Source organism: Stegostoma tigrinum, chromosome 7 (assembly GCF_030684315.1).
Source record: "Stegostoma tigrinum isolate sSteTig4 chromosome 7, sSteTig4.hap1, whole genome shotgun sequence".
NCBI classification, from domain to species: domain Eukaryota; kingdom Metazoa; phylum Chordata; class Chondrichthyes; order Orectolobiformes; family Stegostomatidae; genus Stegostoma; species Stegostoma tigrinum.
Window position 1 is genome coordinate 104767310 of NC_081360.1, and position 25000 is coordinate 104792309.

At 47.0% G+C, this 25000-nt stretch overlaps 1 protein-coding gene across 5 annotated transcripts in view; it reads left to right on the forward strand.

Annotated features, from left to right (window-relative positions):
* The window catches only part of tns1b (tensin 1b), a 571744-nt gene that overhangs the window by 133049 nt on the left and 413695 nt on the right, over positions 1 to 25000 (forward strand). The window contains exon 1 of one of the 5 annotated variants that reach the window (XM_059647609.1): positions 5098 to 5370. The exons of the other annotated variants lie outside the window; for them this stretch is intronic. Within the exon in view, the coding sequence (XP_059503592.1) occupies positions 5290 to 5370 (81 nt within the window). The 5' untranslated portion in view covers positions 5098 to 5289. Of the gene's footprint in view, positions 1 to 5097; positions 5371 to 25000 lie in introns of those variants that run through there. 5 annotated transcript variants of the gene reach the window in all.

Sequence of the window (25000 nt, forward strand, 5' to 3'; positions counted from 1 at the left end):
GATTATTGCCACATGCACCAAGATGCTGTGAAAAGTGCTGATTTGCGTGCTCAGTAGACTTTAATGTTTTAATGAAGATCTGTAGCTTGGCTTGTGATTGAAGTTGTTGGTTGGTTTGCCGAGCTGGCTGGTTTTCATGCAAACGTTTCGTCTCCCTTCTAGGTGACACTGTCAGTGCAGTGTAGCCTCTGGTGAACCAACCAACAACTCCAGATCATACCTTATACAAACACATGGAATAGTGCCAGATGATTGGAGGGTGACAAATGTCATTCCCTTATTTAAGAAATGGCATAAAGGTATTCCTGGGATTTGCAGACCGGTCAGTCTTACTTCTGTGGTGGGCAAATTATTGGAAAGGATTCTGAGAGATAGTATTTATGATTATTTCAAAAAATACAGTTTGATTAGAAATAGTCAGTATGGCTTTGTGAGGGGCAAGTCACGCCTCACAAACCTTACTGAGTTCATTGAGGATGTGGCAAAACACATTGATGAAGGTAGAGCAGTGGATGTGGTGTATATGGATTTTAGCAAGGCATTTAATAACGTTCTGCACGTGTTTGTGTGTGTGTATGTGTGAGTGTGTGATTCAGAAAGTAAGGAGACATGGGATTCAGGGAAATTTGGCTGTCTGGATACAAAACTGGCTGTCCAATAGAAGACAGAGGGTGGTAGTAGATGGAAAGTATTCAGCCTGGAGCTCGGTGACCAGTTGTGTTCCGCAGGGATCTGCTCTGGGACCTCTGCTCTTTGTGATCTTTATAAATGACTTGGATGAGGAAGTGGAAGGGTGCGTTAGTAAGTTTGCCGATGATACGAAGGTTGGTGGAGTTGTGGACAGTGTGCAGGGCTGTTGTAGGTAGCAATGGGACATTGACAGGATGCAGTGCTGGGCAAAGAAGTGACAGGATGGAATTCAACCCAGAAAAGTGTGAAGTGATTCATTTTGGAAGGTCGAATTTGAATGCAGAATACAGGGTTAATGGCAGGATTCTTGGCAGTGCGGAGGAACAGAGGAATCTTGGGGTCCATATCCATAGACCCCTCAAAGTTGCCACCCAAGTTGATAGGGTTGTAAGAAGGCATATGATGTGGTGGCTTTCATTGGCAGGGGGATTGAGCTTAAGAGCTGTGAGGCTGTGCTGCAGCTCTATAAAACTCTGGTTAGACCACACTTGGAATATTGTGTTCAGTTCTGGTCACCTCATTACAGGAAAGATGTTGAAGTTTTAGAGAGGGTGCAGAGGAGATTTACCATGGTGCTGCCTGGACTAGAGGACAGGTCTTATGAGGAAAGGTTGAGGGAGCTAGGGCTTTTCTCATTGGAGTGAAGAAGGATGAGAGGTGACTTGATAGAGGTGTACAAGATGATGAGAGGCATAGATAGAGTGGATAGTCAGAGACTCTTTCCCAGGGCAGAAATGACTATTACAAGGGTGTATAATTTTAAGGTGATTGGAGGAAGGCATAGGGGAGATGTCAGAGGTAGGTTCTTTGCACAGAATGGTGGGTGTGTGTGGAATGCACTGCCGGCAGTGGTAGTGGAATCAGATACATTAGAGAGATTTAAATGACTTTTGGATAGGTACATGGATGATAGTAAAATGGAGGGTATTCAAGGTAGATTGATCTTAATAGGATAATAGGTCAGCACATTGTGGGCCAAAGGGCCCGTACTGTGCTATACTGTTCTATGTTATATGTTCTGTGTACATCAGGGTAACAGAACACGATATAGAACATAATGTTTCAGAGATAGTAGGAACTGCAGATGCTGGAGAATCTGAGATAATAAGGTGTAGAGCTGGAGGAACACAGCAGACCAAGCAGCATCAGAGGAGCAGGAAAGCTGACATTTCTTCAGAAAATCTGAAGAAAAGTCCAGCCCTGAATTGTCAGCCTTCCTCCTCCTCTGAGGCTGCTTGGCCTGCCGTGTTCCTCCAGTTCTACACCCTGTTATCGCTCTTTAACACAGAATATAGTGTTACAGCTACAGAGAATTGCAGAGAAAGATTAACTCTAATATGCTAGAGATCTGTTTATAAATCAGATAAGAGTGGGAAAGAAGCTGTTCTCAAATCTGTTGGTACGTGTTTTCAAACTTTTGAATCTTCTGCCCAATGGAAGAGGGTGGAAGAGAGTACAGCCTGAGTGGGAGGGATCTTTGATTATGCTGGCGGTTTTCCTAAGGTAGTGCGAACAGGAGATGAAGTCAATGGATGGAAAGCTGGTTTGTGCGATGGACTGTATGGTGAAATATTCTGCAGGTTCACTTCCCTCTGAGAGAAGGAATTCCTCCTCATATCTGTCTTAAATGTGTGCCCCCTTATTCTGCTCCCCTGGTCCTGGACACTCCAACAAGGGAATACAAGAATGAAGCTTTTTTATGGTAAGGGGGTGAATGGCAGATAATGGTTGCCATGACAGCAGCCTGCCCATGCCATCCCTCACTCAGTGATATCTGTTTTAAGGTGTTAGCCTGCCAGGTGAGCCTTAAAATGGGAAGTTTAATGGTACACATCAATGTGGTTTTCTGCAATGTGCTCATGGCTCAGAACAAGCAGGACATGCAAGAAAGGGTATTGGATCCTGAACTGAATCTACAAAAGATCCAGTGGATCCTGGGCAACTCACTGTTGTGGCTCATAATTCACAGTTTCAGAATCTCAGAATTATTCCAGTGTAGAAAGAGGCCATTCAGCTCATCATGATGTGATGCTTCAGCACCAGGGCTTTGGATAGAACTTTTATCAAGGCCCGTGATGTCTGTCTATGTTGTGCTCAGTACTGACTGTCGTTTAGACCTAGACATGATTGGTCCTATTATACCTTCAAGAGAGTTCAGTGGTGATACCCATGTGATATTATGCCCTGGGCTGTTTGTCTATGAAGGAGCCAGCTCCATGCTGAATTGTGGCCCCTGTACGTTGACAGTCTGTCAGTGCAGTCGGTTGAAAGCCAAAAGAACTTCAGATGCCGTAAATCAGAAACAAAAATGGAAGTCATCGGAAAAGCTGGGAAGATTGGCAGCATCTGTGAAGAGAAGCGTTCTGAGGAAGGGTCACTGGACCCGAAACATTTACTCTGATTTCTCGTCACAGATGCTGCCAGATCTGCTGAGCTTTCCCACTAATTTTTCCTTTTGAGTCTAGTGAGTTAGTGAGCCGTGTCTCCCCTGGCGTTGGTGGTGGAATTGTAACGTATTTAGTTATTCTGTAAGTAAATCTCTGATGTTTCTTCTCACTAAGAACCCAGGCTCAGTGTTCATGTTACCATGGATAACATCTTAACCAGAGAGAACATTAATCACTGGTGACTTCTGATTGGGATAGAGTATTAAGACCATTTGTCCTTCCAATCTGAGGTTCAGAGCGTGTGCTGGAGAATGGACCAGGACGGAGTTTGGTCAGGAGAGACATTGTCATTGGTAACAAGATCAGATTTATTACACCTCAGTCGGTAGGAGCAAGGAAGTCTTGTTACAGCTTTATTAAACACTGGTTAGGTGCAGTTGAAATACCGTCTGCAGTTCTGCTTACCACACTGTTGGAAGGGCATGATTGAACTGGAGAGGGTGTAGGGGAGATTCACCAGGATGTTACCTCGGCTGGGAAGTCTCAGTTATGAGGAGAGACTGGATAGGTTGGGTTCAGAGGAGGCTGAGGTGGAGGGAATGGTTGGGGGGTATCTGATTGGGGTATGCAAAATTATGAGCGGTACACACAGATAGATTGGGAGAATGGTTTTCCCATGGCAGACATATCTAAGACCAGAGGGCACAAGTTTAAGGTGGGGACTGAGTGGTTTGGAGAGAATCTAAGGAAATTTTTTTCACCCAGAAAGTGGTAGAAATATGGAAGGTGCTGCCTGAGAGCGTGGTAGAGACAAGTACTCTCACTACATCCAGAAGCATCTGGATGAGCACTTAAAATGTCAGGACATAGTAGGCCGTGGACCAACTGCCAGTAAATGGGATTAGTGTAGTTTGGTGTTCATTGGCCATTAGAGACATGATGAGCCAAAGGACCTATTTCAATGCTGTATGAATCTATCCCTCGATGTAGAGACGTGGAGAAAATATCGGCAACCCCCTCCAGAAACTGGGACAGACTCCCATGATTCTCCTCCTAGAGGCTGTGAGACATCAGCACTCGGGGTTGGGGGGGTGAGGTTAGTGTAATTCAAGCATTAACTCTTTCTGAACCATTAATGTACTTACTGGTGAAGAGCACCCTTTTCCATATTCATGAGGTAGCAGCTTAGTGGCCCCAAAATAAGCATGACCCTGTCAATCCCAGGATCGATGCTGGAAAGAGACTGAGTCTGAACTTGGGAAGTGTTTAACCCTGAGTGGCTGGATCAGTGAGGAATTTTGGTACCTGAATCTGAGTGGCTGTACCCAGGCCAATTTCAGAAACTTGCTGGCTATTTTTTTGAGCCTGGAGTGGATTCTGTTTGTATCATTGCGAGGTTTCTAAGGGTTAACATGAACTCAGCCACACTGAATAATATTGGACTGGAGTACTTTGAGGCAAGCCAGCAATAAACTGCAGTCAGAGTCACTAGATTAAATATGTTTTCATTTCGGAGGGAGGTTTTGTGGACGGTTTATATCTGAAGAAATGCTCCTAAAACCGCAACAGTTCTGTGTGCTGCTATACAATATAAAGACAATCTTTGTCCTAAAGATTTGAGAACACTTTGCTTTTCTCTCTCTCTCCTTTCTCTCCCTCCTCTATTCCTAATTCCCTGGAGGCAGCCGGCTGTTTTTTGTTTATTTTTATATCTACCCAGGCAAATGTACAGAGATCCTGGTCCTGAACCTCAGAGGCCCGGAGCTTGAAAGAAAGGGAGAAAGGGACACACACAGATAGCCTGAAAGAAATCTGTCTGTGAGATCTCACTACACCCACCCCCCACTCCCTGCCCCACCATCTCCTATGGAGGTTTTTTTTTAATTTTAAAAGACTGGCAGAGGGACCCATCAAGGACTTTCTTACTCATTGAGAGGTTGTGGTCTGTGAAGTGGGTAAGGGGAGTGGTCTACAACACAGGAATTGAAGGAGCTTCCAAGGGGAGGGGAGAACTGGGGTTTCAATCTTCCTCAGTCTGCTCAGAAACAACTCATAAAGACTGAGAGCGGCAGGCAGAGAGAGAGAGCCGGAGAGAGAGAGAGAAAGGAGCCGGGAGCGATGGCCAGAATCCTATACCGCAGCTAACTTGTCGAGGCTTTATTGTGTTGTCACTTGCTGGTGGTTCTGCTGGGACTGCTAACTGGGCATTGCCATGCCCGCGTTTGCCGTGGGCCTGCCCCGGATTCCGAGCCGTAACAGAGCACGGTGGATCTGCCTTTCCTGTGTGCTGTGGGTGAGTACCCCCTGACCATGCCAGGTCTCCACAGTGAGCTATCTGTTTACCTGCTGTGGTGTGCCCATTGTCATACATTCTTGTACCTGATCAGATCATGTACCTGCCATCACTAAGTGGTCATGTGAGCAGGGAGCAGGATTTTTGGATTGATTACTTGGAAAAATGGGGAGAAAGTCTCACCTTTTAAAGCAGGGAGCAAGGGAAGCACTGTCCCTTTGGTTTTGGAAGATCACTCACTGGAAAACCCAGGATTTGTCTGAATATCCCTCAGAATGAGACCAAAGTAATGTAAAACATCATTGTAGAGACTGGAGGGGGATATCCACATCCAACTGGAATTAACTTGAAGGCTTTTCAAAGCACACTGACTATAGAGTGAATTCCTGTCTACCCCACTGCATTCCCATTTGACCCTGCTGTGAATCACATCCAGATTGTGTTTCCAGCTGGAGGTGATCAGAGCAGTTTGAAAGAGAAGATTGTGTTGAAACCCAGCAAAGTGATTCCATATTTTGAGTTTCCCTGACAGGGTGTGGGGAACACTGGGCTCACTGAAGTGAATGCCACCCTGAGAACCCAGAGCTCAGAGCCCATAACCAGAGCTCCCAACGCTGGCGGCCTTACCCACACAGAGCCAGGCTGTGAAGCCGGTGCTGATGGGGTGGTACTGCCACACGGACAGTTTCGGAGTGGCAATGCTGGATTGAGAGTGCAGTTAGCTACATTGATGTTGGAGAGGCGTGGCGGTGTGGGGGTTTGGCAGCGAGGGTGAAAGGGTTACAGGTTCCCCTCACAAAGGGACATCAACTGCTTTTGAAATTGATTCAAGATGTTGGAGGGTAGGGAATCCCTCAGCGTCTGGGGTCAGAGAAAATGATATGGATCTCAGTTTCTTCACAGTGCATGGAGAGAGGAATGAAGTAGATGTTGGCAGAATGGCGTTTCACATGGACACAAGAGGTTTCATAGTACTGTCTAACTACTGAGATGCCTGTGATTTTTGTGGTATTAGATGGGTGTCGGGGTTCTCATGAGAGCAGCCCCTCTCACATCTCCTGAAAGGGGGCATGCTTCTCAAATCCTGCTCACATTCCAGGCCCCACTCGCCTGATTTTTGCCCACTCAGTGGGGCTGGTTGGGGACAGTGGTGAAGGTGGTTTTGGTGTTGGGGGAGTCAGGAAGATCCAGATATAAAAGCCCTGGGCGCGGTCAGTGTGGGCATCAACAGACGGTGTAGGTGAAGGTTTGGCCTGTGCTGAGAGAGTCTGCTTGGTGGGAATGTCTGTGCCGGGGTCCCGTTGGACAGAGACAGCGTGAAGTGCCTCTTTAAGGTTTTCTGTGAGCTATGCGTGACCATGGCTGGAGGAGAGGAAGTTGCAGACATTATCAACCCCAGCAATACCCCTATTTTAATTTGATTTATCTTTATAGTTTGGGGATTCTGAGGCAAAGTCACTGGACCTGAAGCGTTAACTCTGATTTTTCTTCACAGATGCTGTCAGACTTTTTGAGCCTTTTCAGCAACTTCTGTTTATGTTGAGAGTTTGGAGATTTTGTTACGTTCCTTTGGGACAATTAGTTCCACCGAAGCCAGTTGAATGTATGGAGACACTGTGAAACTTTGGCATGACTGAGCTCGGAAATTCATGTTTGTAATGCTACTCTCTGTCAGTAAATGTAGGACTGAATAACATTTGGATAATGCTTCACGAACCAGAACATTTAGGATGGGGGATTGAAGGTGATGGAGGGGCTCAGGCACATTCATTAGCAACCTGGATCTCAGCATCAGTTACTGTGTGGAAGTGAAGTTCGAGGACAGTGGTCATGACCCCAGTATTGCCATGAAATGTTCAATCACACACACCGCATTACATGGAGGCAGAGGGGGAAATCTGACTGGAGTCTGGGGTGGAGTGGGAGAGAATGGGGGAATAGGGCAGATGAATGTGTGGCTCAGGAGTTGGATGCGGGAGGGAGGGTTTTAGATTATGGAATCACTGGGACCATTTCTGGGGCAGTTGGGATCTCCACAATCAAGATGGTCTGTACCTGAACCACAGCAGGACCAACATTCTTTATGAGGGCCGGGGGGTGGGGGTGGTTTTGACGGGGCACTTGGGAGGAGTTTAAACTACTTTGGCAAGGGACAGGGGCCTCAGTGTTAGCCCCATGGGGACACAGCATACTATATTAAAGGAACCAAAGCAGCGGGAGTTCAGCTCTGTTGCAATTCACGGGGGTAAGGCGAGACCGGATGACCTCGACTTTAATGCTAGAAGTATGATGGGTTAGATTAATTTTCGACAGATTGGTGCCATCACAAAGATGTGGTTGAAGGAGGGACAGGACTGGCAGATTCCAGGGTATAGGAGGGATGTCTAAAATGGGGGAGTGTGTAATAAAGGAGGTGGTGTTGTGTTATTAATTAAGGAGTCAGTTGCTGCAGTTTGGAGGGAAGATATCTTGAAAGGATCTTCCAATGAGACTTTGTGGCTAGAGTTTAGGAATAAAAAGGGAACAGCCACACTGTTAGGAGTGTATTATAAGCCTCCAAACAGCCAGCGGGCAATTGAGCAGCAGACACGAAATTATTCACAAAGATGTGAAAAAAAAATTCTAGAATCATAGAATTTTACAGTATAGAAGTAGGCTATTCAGCCCATCATGTCTGTACTTGCTCCTCAAACAGTTACCCAGCCAATCCCACTCTCTAGGCCTATATCCATAGCCCTCTAACATCATCCCTTTCAAATATATATTCAGCACCTATTGAAACCTCCTGTGGAATCCACCTCCCCCACTCTGAGAGGCAGCTCATTCCAAATCCTAAGTACTCTCTAAGTAAAGAAGTTTCTCCTCACCTCACTCCTAGATCTTTTGTTGATGGAGCTGAAATTGTGACCCCCCAGTTCCTGACATACCAATGAATGGAAACAGAATATCCTTCTTTATCCTCTCAATACTGTTCATAATTTTGAACACCTCAATAAGGTCACCTCTTTAATCTTCTCTGCTCCAAGGAGAATAAACCCAATCTCTCTAACCTTTCTTTATATCTAAAATCCCTTATTCCAGGTAAATCTCCTTTGAACTCTCTACAGGGCTTTAACATTCTTTGTTAAACAAAATGCCCAGAACTGAACACAATACTCCAAATGTGGCCTGACCAATGATTTGTAGAGGTATAGGATCACTTCCTTGCTTTTATACTCTTATGCCACTATTTATAAACCCATGGATTCTATAAACCTTCTTAACAACTACTTCAACTTGTCCAGCCACCCTCAGAGAATCAGTGAACCCTGAGGACCCTCTGCTCCTGAACTCCCCTCAAAGTTATACCATTGAGTCTGTATTGTCTCTCCAAGATTCTTCTACTAAAATACATTTCCTCGCATTTCTCTCCATTAAAATTAATTTGCTAGGTGTCTGCCCATTTGGCCAACTTGTCGATGTCCCTCTGAAGTTGCTCAGCATCACCCTCACACTTCACCATTCTCCCTAGCTAAGTATTGTCTGCAAATTTACAGAATTTGCACTCAACACCCACTTCCGAATCATTGATATAAATCAGAAAAAGCAAGGGCTCCAAAACTAATCTACTTTTGACTTGTGTCCAATCTGAGACATGCCCACCTATACTAAAACTTTGTTTCCGATTCTTTAGCCGACTTCTAACCCATAGTGCCATCAATTTGCTAACCATGTGGCACGTACTTTCTGAAAGTGCCCACAGCACCACCCTCATCCAGGGTCTGGGCCACCGCGTCAGAGAACTCAATTAAATTAGTCACATGTCACCTGCCCTTGACAAAGCCATGCTGATTGGCTAGTACTAACTTATTTTCCTCCACATGGATATTTATCTGTCCTGTGTGATGGCCTCCATCGGTTTTCCCACTGTAGATGTCAAGCTGACTGGTTTGTACTTTGCTTTGTCCCCTTTTGAAACCACGGTGTCACACTTATAATCCTCCAGTCCCCTGGGACCAATCCTGTGTTCAGAGACGTGTGGAACCTTTCTGTCAACAGCTCCATGATTTGCTCCCTCACCCCTCTCAGTGACGAGGACGCATTCTGTTTGAGCGTGGTGACTTCTCTACCTGGAATGCTGCCAGCCATTTTAGTACCTCATATTTATCATTATACTGTTCAGTTGCTCAACACCTGCATTTCTAACTAAGCCATCGTCACCATATTCCAATTTGGTAAAGACAAAGCAAAATATTCATTAAGCACTCTGACGTATCTTTTGCTTCAATGAACAGCTTACTCTGTTTGTTCCATATGGGCCCCATTCTATCCTTGACTAATCATTTACGATGAATATGTTTGAAGAGCATTTTACTATTTGTTTTAGCACAGCCTGCTATCCTTTCCTCAGGCTCCGTCTGTGCCTTCCTTATTCCAGCCCTATCCTCTTGCCATCATTTCAGATACACTTCCTGGTTTCTGTTGTGATTATTAGCCCAGTATGCATCATGTGCTTCCTTTCCCTTGCTTATTTTCTCACTGGTATTCTGAGTCATCTAGGGAACATTGACTTTGGATATGCCACATGGGTATGTGCCCAGCTAGCATCCTATTCATCCCTCTTTCAAAACTCTTCCATTTCATTTCTACTGTTTTATCCACCAAAATGTGTTTCCAATGAACTTGCTCCAGTTCAACTTTTGGATTCCTAAAATCTCTCCTATTCCAGAACAGAATCTTTATCCTTGACTGATGTTTGTCCTTCACCAACGTAATATTCTGCTTTATTCGTTCACGGGATGAGGGCGTTGCTGGCTTGGCAGCATTTATTGCCCATCCCTATATTGAGCAGAGAGAGCATTTGCAAGCAGATTATAGAAACCTGCAGGACAAGGAAGTTTGGGATCACTGGTGATTTTAATTACCTTTGGGTGGCCTGGGAGAAAGGTAGGGTGTGGTGCACAGCAAGGGAGAAATTCCTGTAATCTGTGCAAATGGACTATTAATCCAGAGAGTCCGGTAATGTTCTGGGGATCCGGGCTCATATCCCACCATGGCAGCTGGTGGAATTTGAGTTGAATAAACTATCTGGAATCAAGAATCTAACAATCACTGTGAATCCATTGTCGATTGTTGGGAAAAACTAATGTCCTTTAGGGAAGGAAATTGCCATCCTTACCTGGTCTGGCCTACATGTGACTCCAGACCCACAGCAATGTGATTGACTCCTGACTGGAAACCCTGACGCAAGCTTTTTAATTGAACGGTGGCCACAAGGAGGTTCCAGAGCACCGGAGAACAGTGAACGTGGGCCCATTTTGCAAGAAGGGTGTTAGAGGTTAACCAGGGAAATTATATGCTGGTGAGTCTAACCTCAGTGATAGGGAAACTGTTGGAGATAATGGTGAGAAAGAAAATTAACCTCCACCTGGAGAGGCAAGGTTTGATCAGGGACAGACAGCATGGCTTTCAAACAGAGGTCATGCTGAACAAATGTGGTGAGATCTTTCACAAAGGTGATCAGGTGTATAGGTGATGATGGGGCAGTTGATGCAGTTTTTATAGATTATCGCAAAGCCTTTGACAAATTTCTCCATGGGAGACTGATAAAGAAGGTAAAAGCTCATGGGATCCAGGGTAACTTGGCAAGTTGGGTCCAAAATTGGCTTCATGACAGGAGACAGAGGGTAGTGGAAGAGGCTCAAACAGAAATTGCTGGTGAAGCTCAGCAGATCTGGTAGCACCCAGAGGAAGAAAGCAGAGTTAACATTTCAGGTCCAGTGTGGAGCTGGAGGAGCACAGCAGGCCAGGCAACATCAGAGGAGCAGGAAAGTTGACGTTTCGGGTCAGGACCTTTCTTCAGAAATTGCCCCATTTCTGAAGAAGGGTCCTGACCTGAAACGTCAGCCTTCCTGCTCCTCTAATGTTGACCGGCCTGCTGTGCTCCTCCAGCTCCACACTTTGATCTGCAGTTCCTACTATTTCTGATTTCAGGTCCGGTGTCTCTTCATCAGAGCAGAACAGCTTGGCTTAGAATCGATGGACCGAAAGGCCTGTTCTGTGCTGTATGACTGTATGATTGTGTGAACAGTGAGCTGACAGGCCACACTACAGTGTAATTTTTACTGACAGTATTGTAAACAGACATGCCAGCAACAACACCTCATGTTTATTGAATGTTTTCCTTTCATAAAAGGTCATAAGCCCACCTGTTAGTATCTCATATTCAGTATTATGGGTGTGGAAATCATTGGCAAAGCGTGTATTCATTGCCCCTATTCCTGTTAAACTGAATGGCTTGCTGTGGTCTTTTTAGACTTCAGTTAGGAATAACATTAAGACCAGAAAGAGTGTCTTGACAAATATATGAAGAGGATGGGAATAGAGGGATATAGTCCCCGGAAGGGTCCGGGGTTTTAGTTGTGACGGGCAGCATGTCAGTGCAGGCTTGGAGGGTCTGTTCCTGTGCTGTAATTTTCTTTGTTTTTTTAGTTCTAAGATGTAGGAGCAGAAGTAGGCCATCCAGCCCATCGAGTCTGCTTTGATATTTAGTGAGATCATAGTTAACCTCATAATGGCCGACTGCACTTTCCTGCCATTTCCCCATAACCCTTGATTCCCTTCCTGATTAGAAATCTGTCTCTCTAACCCTTGAATGTATTTACTGACCCAGCCTTGACAGCCCTCTGCAGTAAAGAATTCCACAGAGTCACTCCCCTTTGAGAAAAGAAATGCCTCCTCACTCTGTCTTCAATGGGTGACCCCTTACTCTGAGATGCTAATATATCTTTCTTTAGTTAAGGGGACTAAAATCGTTCACGATATTCTAGAAATGATCTAACTAGTGCCTTGTACAGTTTTAGCAAGAATTCCCTCTGTTCATATTCCATTCTCTTTGAAGTAGGAGCCAAAATTCCACTTATCTTTCCTCCAAACCTAGCTGCCAGCTTTTTTTGATTTATGGATAAGGATTCCTTAATCCTTCCGTTCTGTAGCTTTCTGCACTCTGTCTCCATTTAAATAATATTCAGCTCCTCTACTCTTCCTGACAAAGTTCATTCTCTCACATTTTCCCACATTATATCTAAAACTGTATCAGTGATAATGGAACTGCAGATGCTGGAGAATCCTGAGATTGGTCCGGAGGGAGGAGGGTAACTTCTTCAGGTTAGGCATCCCTGGAAGAGGCTTCGCAGTGAGGTTAAAATTGTATCAGTGATAATGGGAACTGCACATGCTGGAGAATCCAAGATAATAAAATGTGAGGCTGGATGAACACAGCAGGCCCAGCAGCATCTCAGGAGCACAAAAGCTGACGTTTTGGGCCTAGACCTTTCATCAGAGAGGGGGATGGGGGGAGGGTTCTGGAATAAATAGGGAGAGAGGGGGAGGCGGACCGAAGATGGAGAGAAAAGAAGATAGGTGGAGAGGAGAGTATAGGTGGGGAGGTAGGGAGGGGATAGGGAGGGGACGATGCTGCTGCGCCTGCTGTGTTCATCCAGCCTCACATTTTATTATCTTGGAATCTCCAGCATCTGCAGTTCCCATTATCTCTGATACAATTTTAACCTCACTGCGAAGCCTCTTCCAGGGATGCCTAACCTGAAGAAGTTACCCTCCTCCCTCCGGACCAATCTCACGGAATCTCTCTCCCACTGCAACTCTCTTGTAATCTCCTCAGCCTTGAAAAACTGCTCGACCATGTCCTGAAGCAACTTCCCTGGATTGACCTATCCCCTCCCTACCTCCCCACCTATACTCTTCTCTCCACCTATCTTCTTTTCTCTCCATCTTCGGTCCGCCTCCCCCTCTCTCCCTATTTATTCCAGAATCCTCACCCCATCCCCCTCTCTGATGAAGGGTCTAGGCCCGAAACGTTAGCCTTTGTGCTTCTGAGATGCTGCTTGGCCTGCTGTGTTCATCCAGCCTCACGTTTTAATATCTAAAACTGACTCTCTTGCCCTGTCTATGTAACTCTGCAGATTATTTGTGTCATCCATAAATTTAGTCCCATTCACTTTTCTCATACCAGTGATTCATCCATGTTGGAGATAGTTGGGGTCCCAGCACTGATCCCTGTGGCATTCTACTAGCTACAGGCTTCTATCCTGAAAATGCCCCCCTTACCCCAACTCTTTGTCTTCCCTTGTAAGCCAATCCTGTATAGAGCTAAAATGCTTCCCCCAGAACCATGGGGTCTTAATAAGTTGCCTGCCTGACACCTTATCAAATGCCGACTGAAAATCAAAATATGTTACATTCACTGATTTTCCCTTATCTGTTATGTTTCTGAACTCCTTCGAGATTTGCAGTATATGTGTCAGGGCGGTCGTACCCTTTGTAAAGTTACACTGACTCTGCCTGGTCATATTATATGTTCCTAAACACTCTGCTAAGACATTGTTTATAACAGACAGTAACAGTTTCTCAATAGCAGATATTAAGCTAACTGAGCTATATTTGCTTGTCTTTTGTTCTCTTCCCTTTCCAATCAAAGGTGTTCCATTGGCAGTTTTCCCATCCTTTGAAATTTTTCCAGAATATAAGTATTACTCCCAGTATATATATATCTTCATATATATATATATAGAGAGAGAGAGGGAGAGAGAGAGAGAGATCTAGTTATTTCCTTTAATATCTCTGGATGTATCCTGTTAGGACTTATCAGTTTTCAGGCATATCTGATTCCCAAATATTTTTTACTCCAATGGTTGTTATTGTATTTATTTTCTGGCCTGCTGTTGGCCCTTGATTATTTAGTAATTTTGGAATGCTTTTATTGTCCTCTATTCTTCTTTGAAAAATATATTCATGGGATGAGGGTGTCGCTGAGTAAGCCAGCATTTATTTGCCCAGAGGACAGTTAAGAGTCAACCACATTGCCGAGGTCTGGAGTCACATGTAGGCCAGACCAGATAATGATGGCAGCTTCCTTCCCTAGAGGACATTAGTGAACCAGGTGGGTGTTTCCTAACAATCAACAACTGTTTTACAAAAATCAGTAGATTTTTATTGAATTCAAATTCGACCATCTGCCATTGAACCCAGGTCCCAGAACATTACCTGGATCTCTAGATCAACAGTCCAGTGATAATACCACTAGGCCATTGCCTCCCTGTGCCTTTCAGTCCACTTGAGTCAACTCTTCCCTCGTTTTTTTACAATTACCTTCTTTTAAGTTTGGCACAGTTGTTTCTGAACCATGTTTATCACTCTCCGAAATGAATGCTAAATTCTGCGACATTATGGTCAGAATTTCTGAGGAGATCTTTTACTCTGAAATCATTTGCTAAACCTGTCTTATTGCGCATCACCAAATCCAAAAATGGCTGACCCCTGGTTGGATCCACCAAACATTGTTTTGTGACACTGTCCCAAGTGCACTTCATAAATTCTTCCTCATGGCTCCCTCTGCCAATTTCATTTTCCCAAATGACATGAAGATTAATGTGCTGCCTTGGTTACATGCCCTGATTACCCACTGAATGATTCTCTATCCAACCATATTGCGGCTCTAAGGAGGCCCCCAAACTACTGCTACCAGTGACTGCTTCCCCTTGTTATTTCTGTCCTGTACCGAAATGGACTTTACATCATCTGATTCAAAATCATTTCTTGCTTTTGTGATTCTATCCCGATGACACCCCACCATTATTCCCTTTCTGCTGATCCTTTCCAAAAGTCCAATACCCCGGAGTACTTAGTTCCTAACTTTGATTTGCTTATAACCATGTCTCTGTAATGTAATTAGTTAATGGTAATTAATAGCCATTAATCTCTTCTTTTCCTTTTAATTTACTTATTTCGTTCCGAATGCTTTGTGCACTTAAGAGTCATCAATTTTGTCATTTTACTATTTTCCTCTCCTTTGATCCTATTTGCCTTTAGTTTTGTAATTGTATATTCTACCCCTTTTTAACCCACTCTGGGTATCATTATTTAAATGGATGACCTGTAATGCTGCCGTTACCTTGTGAGCCTACGTATCCTCTCTCCTGAAGCCTTCCCAACTCTCATCAGGATGGACCCTCTCTGCAGCTCTGGTTATTTGATTGTCCAGAACACAAGCCCCTGTTTGGCTCAAGTGAAGCCCCTCTGACCAGAACAGCTCCCATCTACTCCGGTCCTGGTGCCAGTGCCCGTTCCACCCGTGCCAAACATTGAGCCGGACCTTTAAGCTCTGGTCTTCATTTACTCTGTGCCAATTTGCCTGTGGCTTGGGTGGTAATCCGGAGATTCTTACCTTGAAGATTCTGTTTCTCAGTTTAGTTCCTAACTCTTCAAAGCCTATCAGCAGACCTTGCGCACTGTCACCCTGACCTGGTCTGGTCTACATGTGACTCCTGACCCACAGCAATGTGGTTGACTCTTGCCTTCCTTCTGAAATGGTCCCACAAGCTGCTTAATTCTAGGGCAACACAGTGTGGAGCTGGATGAACACAACAGGCCAAGCAGCATCTTAGGAGCACAAAAGCTGATGTTTCGGGCCTAGACCCTTCATCAGAGAGGGGGACGGGGTGAGGGTTCTGGAATAAATAGGGAGAGAGGGGGAGGCGGACCGAAGATGGAGAGAAAAGAAGATAGGTGGAGAGAGTATAGGTGGGGAGGTAGGGAGAGGATAGGTCAGTCCAGGGAAGACGGACAGTTCAAGGAGGTGGGATGAGGTTAGTAGGTAGGAAATGGAGGTGCGGCTTGAGGTGAGAGAAAGGGATGGGTGAGAGGAAGAACAGGTTAGGGAGGCGGAGACAGGTTGGACTGGTTTTGGGATGTAGTGGGGGAGGGGATGAGCTGGGCTGGTTTTGGGATGTAGTTGGGGGAAGGGAGATTTTGAAGCTGGTGAAGTCCACATTGATACCATTGGGCTGCGGGTTTCCCAAGCGGAATATGAGTTGCTGTTCCTGCAACCTTCGGGTGGCATCATTGTGGCAGTGCAGGAGGCCCAGGGTGGACATGTCGTCTGAGGAATGGGAGGGGGAGTTGAAATGGTTTGCGACTGGGAGGTGCAGTTGTTTGTTGCGAACCGAGCGGAGGTGTTCTACAAAGCAGTCTCCAAGCCTCCGCTTGGTTTCCCCAATGTAGAGGAAGCCACACTGGGTACAATGGATACAGTATACCACATTGGCAGATGTGCAGGTGAACCTCTCCTTAATATGGAAAGTCATCTTGGGGCCTGGGATGGGGGTGAGGGAGGAGGTGTGGGGACAAGTGTAGCATTTCCTGCGGTTGCAGGGGAAGGTGCCGGGTGTGGTGGGGTTGGAGGGGAGTGTGGAGCAGACAAGGGAGTCACGGAGAGAGTGGTCTCTCCGGAAGGCAGACAAGGGTGGGGATGGAAAAATGTCTTGGGTGGTGGGGTCGGATTGTAGATGGGAGAAGTGTCGGAGGATGATGTGTTGTATCCGGAGGTTGGTAGGGTGGTGTGTGAGAATGAGGGGGATCCTCTGGAGGCGGTTGTGGCGGGGGCGGGGTTTGAGGGATGTGTTGCAGGAAATACGGGAGACGCGGTCAAGGGCGTTCTCGATCACTGTGGGGGGAAAGTTGCGGTCCTTGAAGAAAGTGGACATCTGGGATGTACGGGAGTGGAATGCCTCATTGTGGGAGCAGATGCGGTGGAGGCGGAGGAATTGGGAATAAGGGATGGAATTTTTGCTGGAGGGTGGGTAGGAGGAGGTGTATTCTAGGTAGCTGTGGGAGTTGGTGGGCTTGAAATGGACATCAGTTTCTAGCTGGTTACCTGAGATGGAGACTGAGAGGTCCAGGAAGGTGAGGGATGTGTTGGAGATGGCCCAGGTGAACTTGAGGTTGGGGTGGAAGGTGTTGGTGAAGTGGATGAACTGTTCCAGCTCCTCGTGGGAGCTGGAGGCGGCGCCGATACAGTCATCAATGTAACAGAGGAAGAGGTGGGGTTTGGGGCCTGTGTAGGTGCGGACGAGGGACTGTTCCACGTAACCTACAAAGAGGCAGGCATAGCTGGGGCCCATGCAGGTGCCCATGGCCACCCTCTTTGTCTGGAGGAAGTGGGAGGAATCGAAAGAGAAGTTGTTGAGGGTGAGGACGAGTTTGGCTAGGCGGATGAGGGTGTCAGTGGAGGGGGACTGGTCGGGCCTGCGGGACAGGAAGAAGCGGAGGGCCTTTAGGCCATATGCTTGCGGAATACAGGTATATAGGGACTGGACGTCCATGGTGAAAATGAGGTGTTGGGGGCCAGGGAATTGGAAGTTCTGGAGGAGGTGGAGGGCGTGGGTGGTGTTACAGTCGTAGGTAGGGAGTTCCTGGACCAAAGGGGAGAAAATGGAGTTTAGATAGGTGGAGATGAGTTTGGTAGGCCAGGAACAGGCTGAGACAATGAGCCGACCAGGGCAGGCAGGTTTGTGGATTTTGGGAAGAAGATAGAAATGGGCCGTGCGGGGTTGGGGAACAATGAGGTTGGAGGCTGTGGGTGGGAGGTCCCCTGAGTTGATGAGGTCATGGATGGTATTGGAGATGATGGTTTGGTGCTCGGGGGTGGGATCATGATCAAGGGGCCGGTAGGAGGAGGTGTTGGAGAGTTGGCGTTTGGCCTCGGCGATGTAGAGGTCAGCTTTTGTGCTCCTGAGATGCTGCTTGGCCTGCTGTGTTCATCCAGCTCCACACTTTGTTATCTTGGATTCTCCAGCATCTGCAGTTTCTACTATCTCTAATTCTAGGGCAGTTATGCATGGGCAATAAATGCTGGCTTTGTCCAGTTACCCCCACAACCCACAAACAAATGAGTCAAAATAAAGTCACCATTAGATTAGTGTTAAATTCCAATTTTTAAAAAAAATTTATTTGATGAATTTAAATTTCACTGCCTAACAATGTTAGGTTCCACCTCAGTGCCAGGCTCTGTGGGGTTTTAACCCAGTGATAATGCCATTCTGCCTCAGAGGATTCTTAAATGTCTTGATAGGGTAAATGCTGAGGCAATATTACCCCTCATGGGACAGTCTAGAACCAGAGGGCACAGCCTCAGAATGACAGGGCCACCAATTTAAGATTAAGATGAGGAGGAATTTCTTCTCTCGGAGGGTTGTAAGCCTTTGGAGCTCCATGTTACAGAGCGCTGTTGTGCAGAGTCCTTGTGCATGTTTCAGGCTGAGATGCAGAGGTTCTTGAACAACAGTTACGGGGAAAAGGAAGAAAGGTGGATGTGAGGAATGTTGGATCGGCCATGATCCTATTGAATGATGGAACAGACACAAGGGGCTGAATGGCCTCCTGTTCCTATTTCTGATGGTCTTCCACCCTCCCTTCAATATGCCCCGTCTCCGAGGGACTGGAGAGTCAGTGAGACAGCACTAGGGAAATGCAGCCAACCTCAGTCAGTGAATTCTAGCCAGGGGCAATCCCCTCACGGCATCCCGGGATGCTCACGGGTCAGCAATGGCTTGGGTCATCCAGTCGATGTGGTTGAAGATATTCTCTTCCCAGGGTACAGGAGAGAATGTGAAATTCCAACTGTCACCAGCAGCGGTCTTCCTCTGAGCGGCTGTCGGGTTTAAAATCAGAGGAGACGAGATCAGGAAGGGGTCATTCACACAGCAGGGAGTCGGGTGGCGTGCTGTTGGCGGGGGGTGGGGGGGTGCGGAGAATCCCGAGCTGGCTCTCTGTCTCTCGCTCTCTCTCACACTCCAATCAGGCCTGTGGATGCCCACATTTCATCAAACTGAATCAGACTGAGCTTCAGCCTGTACCATGGTGAATGTAGGTGATAAATCATCTGTGACCCAATTGAATGCTGGACCAGGCTTGAGGGGCTGAATGGCCTCCTCCTATTCCTATGTGGCAGGGCCGAGGAAGGGGCTGAATGGCCTCCTCCTGTTTCTGTGTACCAGGCTTGAGAAGAGGGCTGAATGGCCTCCTGTACATGGGGAATATAGCAGAGCCCATGTGAAATAGGTGGGGAGCAGTTGTGCGTGTCTTTGTCTGAAGGCCCCAGAGACAGTGAGGAGGATATTTGCTGTTTGACCTGCTGTTGAATTGTTCATTCATCTTCCGCCTCTCTCTGGGATCTTGCTGTGCAGGAATCAGTTGCTACATTTCTGGATGTAATATTAGTGACAGCATATCGCTGACGGTGAGCAGGTGAGATGTAGGGTGTCAGGGACATCCTTAGGGTCTAAGTTTCTTCCTTTCATCTGTTTCTGGGGACTGTTTATGAAGTGGATCTGTTTGATATAAATACATCATCTGCTTTGCCCTTGTCAGAGGGATACAGTACCCCCCACAGGATTTAGTGTGAGTCAGTGTTTGGCATCCCTTCACTGAAACTACTCTGTAATCAGTTGCCATCATTAAGTGGTTCTTGGCTTTAAAAATTGTTGATTTACTTTTTCTGACTGAGCAAATTTGTGAAGTGGTTCAGGAAGCAAGCCCAACCAATGAGGAATAAAGAGCTCCCATCGCCTACATTGATCTGAAAAAAAAATTGACCTTGTCTGAGCAGAGATTTTAAACAAACGTTACCCCAACTCACTCACAACCATCGAGAGAGCCATCAGTCTAAAGGATTAGCTTTGGAAATGTTACAGACTCTTAACTCTTGCCCTGCTAAATAAAAATAATTCCTGGTGCTTACAACAATATATAGAGAGAAAGAGTGCCTCTATTTTGTTCTTCCTCTTCCTTTCTCTGTTGGAATTTCTCTATCTCTCCCAGTATCTCTCTGAGCAGAGGGTTCCTCTTTCTCACAATCTCTTTTTTAGTTTCTGTGGTGTGTCTCTCCCTGTCTGTCTCTCTATCTGTCCATCTAACTATTTATCTCTCCCTGTATCCCTCTGAGGAGAGGGTCTCCCTCGATCTTTCTCTATCTCTCTGAGCAGTGGGTCTCTTTCTCCCCCTCTCTTGCTGTTTGTACGATCTCTCTCTCTCTCTATCTCGTTCTCTGTGTGGAAGGTCTCTCCCTCTCTCTGTATTTCTCTGAGTGGACAGTCTCTCTCTCTCTGAGATAACAAAGTGAAGAGCTGGATGAACACAGCAGGCCAAGCAGCATCAGAGGAGCAGGAAAGCTGACGTTACAGAAGAGTCTAGGCACGAAACGTCAGCTTTCCTGCTCCTCTGATGCTGCTTGGCCTGCTGTGTTGATCCAGCTCCACACCTTGTTACCTCAAATTCTCCAGCATCTGCAGTTCCTACCATCTCTGAAACAGTCTCTCTCTCTGTTTGAGATTTGCTTGTCTCTCTCTCACTATCTCCAATTCGTTCTCACTGTGTGAAGGGTTTTTTTCTCTCTCTCTGTATCTCTTTGAGCAGAGGGTCTCTCTCCCTCCCTGTATCTCTCTGAGTGGAGGGTCTCTCTCTCTCACTTTATCTCTCCCTGTATCTCACTGAGCAGGTCTTTTTCTCTCAATCTATCTCTCCCTGTATCACTCTGAGTGGAGAGTCTCTGTCCCTCTCGCTCTCTTTCTCCCTGTTTTGCTCTGAGCAGAGAGTCTCTCTCTCTCCCCGTTGGGTTTCTCACTCTAATTCTCTGTTTGAGATGTGAGTCTCTCACTCTGTTTGAGGGGAGGGTCAGTTTTGTTCTGTCACTGGACCAGAGATGAAGAGAAACATAATAATGGAGTGTATTTGTTATTGAACAGGCTGAGAGTGGCATTCACTGCTACCTTCACAGAGAAAGCCCTAAAGCAGTCAGTCACTGGGGGCATTGGGGTGGCCAGGCCCCTGTAATTGGAGGTTGAGTGAGGAGCTGATTAGTAGAATTCTGGGCAATGCGATGAAGGGGGTGTGAGCCACATTGGAACACAACAGTTCAGGCTTGTGATCATGGTGATTGAAGTGACCACCCTTAACCAATTAAACCAGGCTCTGTGACTGAGTGTCCCTTTGGGACCACAAACGGGAAACAACAGGACACTGGTAATGCTGGGAAAGTGAACGCAATCGGGACATAAATTACGTGTTTGTTTATACAGACAAATACACTCAGAGAAGTGGTTTTGTGAAGGGTGAGTCCGTCGAGTTAGGTTTGAACTCTTTGCAGCTCTTCTGTGAGATATTAAACATTCCGTTTACATCTGTTCCATTGTACAAACTTGATATTTGTGATATAGAACTCACGACTTTTAGCTTCTGGACCCAAGTTAACATAAAATCTCTGCTTTCTGTGTCCTTCCTGACTCCTGTTCCCTTATTACTGCTTTACTCATGGATTTATACTGACTCCTGATATGCAAATGATCAACTTTAAAATCTTTACCTTCGTCTTTGAAACCACTACCTTCCTCCAGTCTCGAGAAACTTCTCCAGAACTAAAACTCTCTCAGTAACTATGCTCATGTCCAATGAATGGTGCGTAATGGGCTGAGATTGATGGTGTGATTTGATCATAAAATCATTGTAAAAAGCAGTGAAGCCATGGGATGACCAAGTGTGGGGCTGGATGGACACAGCAGGCCAAGCAGCATCTCAGGAGCACAAAAGCTGACGATTCGGGCCTAGGCTCTTTGCCATGAGCTCTTGCTCTAACCCTGCAGCTTTGTGGCAAGGTCAAACCATGGTAAGGTGTTTGTCACAAATATAGAACTAAATTCAGCTGACGTCAGTGTGTTCTGTAAATATTCTTTGGGGCAATGAGACCAGGAACTGGCCATTCCTCATTTCCGTCACTCCACTCACGGGGGTAAACACCTCATTCACCCTCCCCCTCATGGGGATAAACACACAGTCCCCTCCCCCATTCCCCCCATGGGGATAGATGCACTGCCAACTCCCCCATTCCCCCCCATGGGGGTAAACACACTGCCCCCTCCCCCATTTCCTCCCATTGGGGATAGACACACTGCCGCCTCCCTCATTCTCACCCCCCCCCATGGGGATAGACGCACTTCCACCTCCCCCATTACCCACATGGGGATAGACACACAGCCAGCTCCCCCATTCCCCCCATGGGGATAGACACACTGCCCCCTCCCCCATTCCCCCCATGGGGATAGACACACTGCCCCTTCCCCCATTCCCCCCCATGGGGATAGACACACATCCCCCTCCCCCATTCCCCCCAATAGGGATAGACACACAGCCAGCTCCACCATTCCCCCCATGGGGATAGACACACTGCCCCCTCCCCCATTCCCTCCATGGGGATAGACACACAGCCAGCTCCCCCATTCCCCCCATGGGGATAGACATACTTCCCCCTCCCCCATTCCCCCCCATGGGGATAGACAGACAGCACTTAATGAGTACTTTGCATCGGTATTCGCCAAGGAGAGGGACATGACAGATGTTGAGGTTAGGGATAGATGTTTGCTTCCTCTAGGTCAAGTTGACAGAAGGAAGGAGGAAGTGTTGGGTATCCTAAAAGACATCAAGGTGGACAAGTCCCCAGGTCCGGATGGGATCTATCCCAGGTTACTGAGGGATGTGAGAGAGGAAATAGCCAGGGCCCTAACAGATATCTTTGCAGTGTCCTTAGACACAGGTGAGGTCCCGGAGGACTGGTTGACTTGCTAATGTTGTCCCCTTGTTTAAAAAGGGCAGCAGGGATAATCCAGGTAATTATCGACCGGTGAGCCTGACGTCAGTGGTAGGGAAGCTACTGGAGAAGATACTGAGGGATAGGGTCTATTCCCATTTGGAAGAAAATGGGCTTATCAGTGACAGGCAACATGGTTTTGTACAGGGAAGGTCATGTCTTACCAACTTAATAGAATTCTTTGAGGACGTGACAAAGTTGATTGATGAGGGAAAGGCTGTAGATGTCATATACATGGACTTCAGTAAGGTGTTTGATAAGGCTCCCATGGCAGGCTGATGGAGAAAGTGAAGTCACATGGGGTCCAGGATGTGCTGGCTAGATGGATAATAAACTGGCAAAGCAACAGGAGACAGAGAGTGGTAGTAGAAGGGAGTTTCTCAAAATGGAGACCTGTGACCAGTGGTGTTCCATGGGGATCTGTGCTGGGACCACTGTTGTTTGTGATATATGTAAATGATTTGGAGGAAGGTGTAGATGGTCTGATCAGCAAGTTTGCAGATGACACTAAGATTGGTGGAGTAGCAGATAGTGAAGGGGACTGTTGGAGATTGCAGCAGAATATAGATAGATTGGAGAGTTGGGCAGATAAATGGCAGATGGAGTTCAATCCGGGCAAATGCGAGGTGATGCATTTTTGAAGATCAAATTCAAGGGCAAACTATACAGTAAATGGAAAAGTCCTGGGGAAAATTGATGAACAGAGAGATCTGGGTGTTCAGGTCCATTGTTTCCTGAAGGTGACAACACAGGTCAATAGGGTGGTCAAGAAGGCATATGGCATGCTTTCCTTCATTGGGCGGGGTATTGAGTACTAGAGTTGGCAGGTCATGTTGCAGTTGTATAGGACTTTGGTTCGGCCACATTTGGAGTACTGTGTGCAGTTCTGGTCGCCACATTACCAAAAGGATGTGGATGCTTTGGAGAGGGTGCAGAGGAGGTTCACCAGGATGTTGCCTGGTATGGAGGGTGCTAGCTATGAAGAGAGGTTGAGTAGATTAGGATTATTTTCATTAGAAAGATGGAGTTTGAGGGGTGACCTGATTGAGGTCTACAAAATCATGAGGGGTGTAGACAGGGTGGATAGCAAGAAGCTTTTTCCCAGAGTGGGGGACTCAATTACTACTGGTCATGAGATCAAAGTGAGAGGAGGAAAGTTTAAGGGAGATATGCGTGGAAAGTTCTTTATGCAGAGGGTGGTGGGTGCCTGGAATGCGTTGCCAGCGGAGGTGGTAGACGCAGACACGTTAGCCTCTTTTAAGATATATTTGGACAGGTACATGGATGGGCAGGGAGCAAATGGACACAGACCGTCAGAAAATAGATGACAGGTTAGACAGAGGATCTTGATCGGCGCAGGCTTGGAGGGCCGAAGGGCCTGTTCCTGTGCTGTAGGTTTCTTTGTTTCTTTGTTTCTAGCATCCTCCCCCATTCCCCCCAATGGGGATAGACACACTGCCCCCGCCCCCATTCCCCCCCATGGGGATAGACACACAGCCCCCTCCCCCATTCCCCTCCATGGGGATAGACACACTGCCCCCTCCCTCATTCCCCCCCGATGGGGATAGACACACTGCCCCCTCCCCCATTCTCCTCCATGGGGATAGACACACAGCCCCCTCCCTCATTCCCACCCATGGGGATAGACACACTGCCCCCTCCCCCATTCCCCACCATGGAGATAGACACACTGTCCCCTCCCCCATTCCCCGACATGGGGATAGACACACTGCCCCCTCCCCCATTCCCGACCATGGGGATAGACACACTGTCCCCTCCCCCATTCCCTCCCATGGGGAAAGACACACATCCCCCTCCCCCATTCCCCACCATGGGGATAGACACACTGTCCCCTCCCCCATTCCCCCCCATGGGGAAAGACACACATCCCCCTCCCCCATTCCCCACCATGGGGATAGACACACAGACCCCTCCCCCATTTGCCCCCATTGGGGATAGACACAGTGTCCCCTCCCCCATTCCCCCCCATGGGGATAGACACACTGCCCCCTCCCCCATTCCGCCACATGGGGATAGACACACTGCCCCCTCCCCCATTCCCCACCATGGGAATAGACACATTGCCCCCTCCCCCATTCCCTCCCATGGGGATAGACACACAGACCCCTCCCCCATTCCCCCCCCGCCCATTGAGAT